Source organism: Camelina sativa, chromosome 10 (genome assembly GCF_000633955.1).
Source record: "Camelina sativa cultivar DH55 chromosome 10, Cs, whole genome shotgun sequence".
NCBI lineage: Eukaryota > Viridiplantae > Streptophyta > Magnoliopsida > Brassicales > Brassicaceae > Camelina > Camelina sativa.
Window position 1 is genome coordinate 136949 of NC_025694.1, and position 4354 is coordinate 141302.

General features: G+C 40.3%; 1 protein-coding gene across 1 annotated transcript; it reads left to right on the forward strand.

Moving 5' to 3' along the window:
- On the forward strand, positions 7 to 4048 carry LOC104716126 (serine/threonine-protein kinase STY46; the record flags this gene model as incomplete). The annotated part of the gene is made up of 15 exons (XM_010433479.1): positions 7 to 176; positions 354 to 468; positions 699 to 823; positions 933 to 1058; positions 1154 to 1208; positions 1339 to 1449; positions 1689 to 1739; positions 1917 to 2089; positions 2185 to 2292; positions 2375 to 2448; positions 2557 to 2732; positions 3048 to 3143; positions 3337 to 3417; positions 3499 to 3552; positions 3643 to 4048. Coding segments are annotated over 15 exons (1746 nt in total), but the record flags the coding sequence as incomplete, so codon positions are not given.

Sequence of the window (4354 nt, forward strand, 5' to 3'; positions counted from 1 at the left end):
GTTATTTTCGACGCCTTACCTACCTCTCAGGCTACCATGGACCGCCGCGAGCGCATCAAAATGGAGGTCTTCCACGAGGTCCTCCGCCGTCTCCGTCTCTCCGACGACATCCCCGACTCCCACCTCCCTTCTTTCCAGGACGAGCTCTGGACTCACTTCAATCGTCTCCCTGCCAGGTTTCCCCTTCTCTCTCTCTCTCTCTCTCTCTTCTTTTGTTTCCTTCCTTACCTTCTTATGTCTATTATATATATCTGTCTCTCTGTCTCTGCCTGCATGTCCCATCCCATCCTTCCCTCCCTCTGCTCCTTTGAGAATTTAGTTTGATAATGTGAGATGATGATTGATTGATTTAGGTATGCTTTGGATGTGAATGTCGAGAGGGCTGAAGACGTTCTCATGCACAAGCGCTTGCTCCTTTCTGCTTATGATCCTCTTAATAGGCCTGCCATCCAAGTCCGTCTCGTCCAGGTCTCTCTCTCTCTTCTCTCTCTCTCTTCTTCTTCAATCTTTTACCAACCATATATACCCATCATCATTCATCCATCCCCATCTCTCTCTCTCTCTCGGCTTCCCTTAGTTGTTCCCTGATGATCCCTTCATCTTAATTTTGCTTCTTTTTTTTTGCCTCTGTCAACTTCTTTTTTTTTTGGGCTTGTCTCTCGGCTCACAGGATCTTTGGTGACTGATCTTTTCTTAAGGTTCAACCTCCTGCTGGGACCTCCCCTGACTCCACTCCCTTGGACTCTTCTTCTTCTTCTTCTTCTTCTTCTTCTACTACTACTACTAACCAGGAACCCGCTGATCCTCCATTACCAAGAAAAAGGTTTGTTTTTTCCTCCTTTTTTTTCTTTCTATAACATAAAAAATTCTCTTTGATCAAAACAAACCAACTAATAAGGGATCAACTAATCTTCTTTTGATTCATCTTCCAGCATTCATCCTCCCCCTGCCTTTGGTTCTTCCCCCAATCTTGAAGCTCTTGCTCTTGCACCTCCTCTTTCCCAAGACCCCGACCACGACGGTGACAATTCCGTTCACAACAATGCCCTCTATTCACGGTACATCTTCCTCTTTTACTACTAGCTACACACAATCCATCTGTTTTCTCCTGGCAAGGATTGTTATTCAATTCCCCATCTTTGTCCAAATGCAGCCCCTTGCATGAGATCACTTTTTCCACAGAAGACAAGCCTAAACTCCTTTTTCAGGTATATATAATAAGCTCATTGCTTGCTCCTTCAAAGAGAATTGGTGTTACCTAAGTTAGTTTTTGTCACATTAGTTATAAGGAACTACGTAGTATGATCTATTTTAACTTAGCTACTGTAAATGATGCAGTTAACTGCCTTGCTTGCTGAGCTTGGGCTAAACATTCAAGAGGCGCATGCTTTCTCTACAACTGATGGCTACTCACTAGATGTTTTTGTTGTTGATGGTTGGCCCTACGAGGTACTCTTTTTTTTTTGTGTGTGTGTTCCTCTTATCCTTGTTTACTCTACTTAATCTATTCTCTACAGAACACAAGCGTGTTGGCAGGTGGCTGTAATCCCTTTCTTTTCAAATGTCCTTCTAATTATGTTTTTCCAACTGTTTGGTGATCTAATATGCTGAAACGCAACTATCTGTGACATGCTAAAGGTTCCGGATTATATAATGTGGTTGTCATGCTATCTTTTTTTATTATTTAGGAAACAGACCGACTTAGATTATCATTGGAGAAAGAAGCTGCAAAGATCGAGGTACTTGTTTTCAGTTACAAACTTTATGATCCATTGATAACCTTCTTCTTCCCAAATCACCTGATTGTGAATGAAATGGAGTTAGATAATATGAAGTCTTACGGTTTTTCCATAGTGACACCATCTCACGCACAAATCTTGCCTTTAGACATTAATATTTTCATCATACGTACTCAGTTGCAGTGCCAAAGCTGGCCTATGCAGCAATCCTTCTCTCCTGAAAAGGAAAATGGGCAAACAGGTGTCAGAACTCATGTTGCAATACCCAGTGATGGAACTGATGTTTGGGAAATCAACCTACAACACTTAAAGTTTGGGCATAAAATTGCATCTGGTTCTTACGGAGATCTGTAAGTTGGCTGTCTCTGTCAAACACATTGTCATATTAATGTTCCTCAGATATTAATCTCTCTCCCTCCTTCTCTTTACTTCTTGTTTTATTCAGGTATAAAGGTACATATTGTAGCCAGGAAGTTGCTATCAAAGTCCTCAAGCCAGAGCGTCTAGATTCAGAGCTAGAGAAAGAGTTTGCCCAAGAAGTCTTTATTATGAGGTTTGCCTTCGTGTCTGTTCCCTTGTATTTTTATGTGCAGATAAACGATAAGAGTATCATTCAAAAATCTTTCCGTTTTCAGGAAAGTTCGACACAAAAATGTAGTTCAGTTCATTGGTGCTTGCACCAAGCCTCCACATCTATGTATCGTTACTGGTATGTTGCAGTGACCATTTTAATCCGTATCATTCTGTTTGATATCACGTTCTACGTTTACCATTTTTTTTTCTCCTTGCCCTCCTTTGACTCTCTTACAATAAATAGAATTCATGCCCGGTGGAAGTGTATATGACTATCTCCACAAGCAAAAGGGCGTCTTTAAGCTTCCAGCTTTGTTTAAAGTAGCTATAGATATTTGCAAAGGGATGAGCTACTTACACCAGAATAACATAATTCACAGAGATTTGAAGGCTGCCAACCTCTTAATGGACGAAAATGAGGTAAAAATCTCAACTTAGTGTTACATTTATAGATATATTTGTCCTCCATGCACACTATTAGCTCTGTAGTGGGAATGTATGAATCTGTATTAATTTCGTTACATGTTTTGGTTGAAACACTGATCCATGTTAAGGCTCAAATGACATGTTCTGCTGCATCACATATGCTATCTCCGTGAGCTAGTGCTCTACGGGATGTATTTCATTCATCAGATTCTTTTCATTAACTCTGTCTCCATTACCTAGTTATTTCTTGCTCCTGTCGATAGCAGTTAAGTTGCGGATTCATAGTCGTGTCTGGGTTCATTGTTACAGGTGGTTAAGGTTGCAGACTTTGGGGTGGCCAGAGTGAAAGCACAAACTGGAGTTATGACAGCTGAAACTGGGACATATCGGTGGATGGCTCCAGAGGTACGTTTGTCTTCATGCTCTTTATAGCTTTAGTTACTGACAATTTGATTTTCCAATCTTCAAATGTAAGATAAAATTTTCTTATTTCGTGGTTATACCTTAAAACACATGTATTGTTTTACCTATTGGCATGATATCTTAGATGGCCAGTATCTCTCATTCTGACACAATAATGATTTTTGCTGCAATTCAGGTGATAGAACACAAGCCATATGATCACAAGGCAGATGTATTCAGCTACGGGATTGTGCTATGGGAGTTGTTGACTGGGAAGGTACGTGTGTCTGAGAAAATAAAATACCTAAATGAGGGAGATAGAGTGTCTTAACTAATGATGGGTTGATGTGATTGGCAGCTTCCATATGAATACATGACGCCATTGCAGGCAGCAGTAGGGGTCGTCCAGAAGGTATGTAATAGGTGTGTAGAATGCAGCAGTTGTGGATGTAGTAAACGTTCAACAAAGTAAACAAAAAGTGTTTTTGGGTGTGAATGTCAGGGATTACGGCCAACGATACCAAAGAACACGCATCCGAAATTGGCAGAGCTATTGGAGAGATTGTGGGAGCAGGATGCGACGCAGAGACCAGACTTCTCAGAGATCATAGAGCAGCTTCAAGAGATAGCCAAGGAGGTAGGAGAAGAGGGAGAGGAGAAGAAAAAATCGTCATCAGGACTAGGAGGGGGTATCTTGGCAGCCCTGAGGAGAAGCACAACTCATCATCATTGATGGATGGTTCCCCCTATGAGAAACTGTACAGCAATATATTTGCAGATGATGGGCTGTATATGTTCGTGTGTTGGTTTCTTGATTCAATTGATTTTGATTTCCATTGTAAGTTTACGACACAATTTATCTCGAAAAGTTTGGTTAATGAAAGAATTTACTCTTACGTTTAGCATCATTAATTAAGAGACTCTTCATAATCATACACCAGCAAAGTCAAAAAGAAAAAAGAAAGTATTTGTGGTAATACATATAAAAAAAAAAAAACCCCAAAGTCAAAAAGGAGAGAGAGAGGCTTCTTCGCTCGCGGCCCCAAAACCAAAACACATAACATTATATTCATATATATATATACAGAGAGAGAGAGAGAGAAGGAGAGTTGTGTGTAGAGGTTCTCTGTTCGCTGCTGGTCTCTTCTTCTTCGTTCTCAATCTTTTTTTTGCAATCAAATTAAAGACTTTTTTTTTTTTTTTTTTTTTTTTTT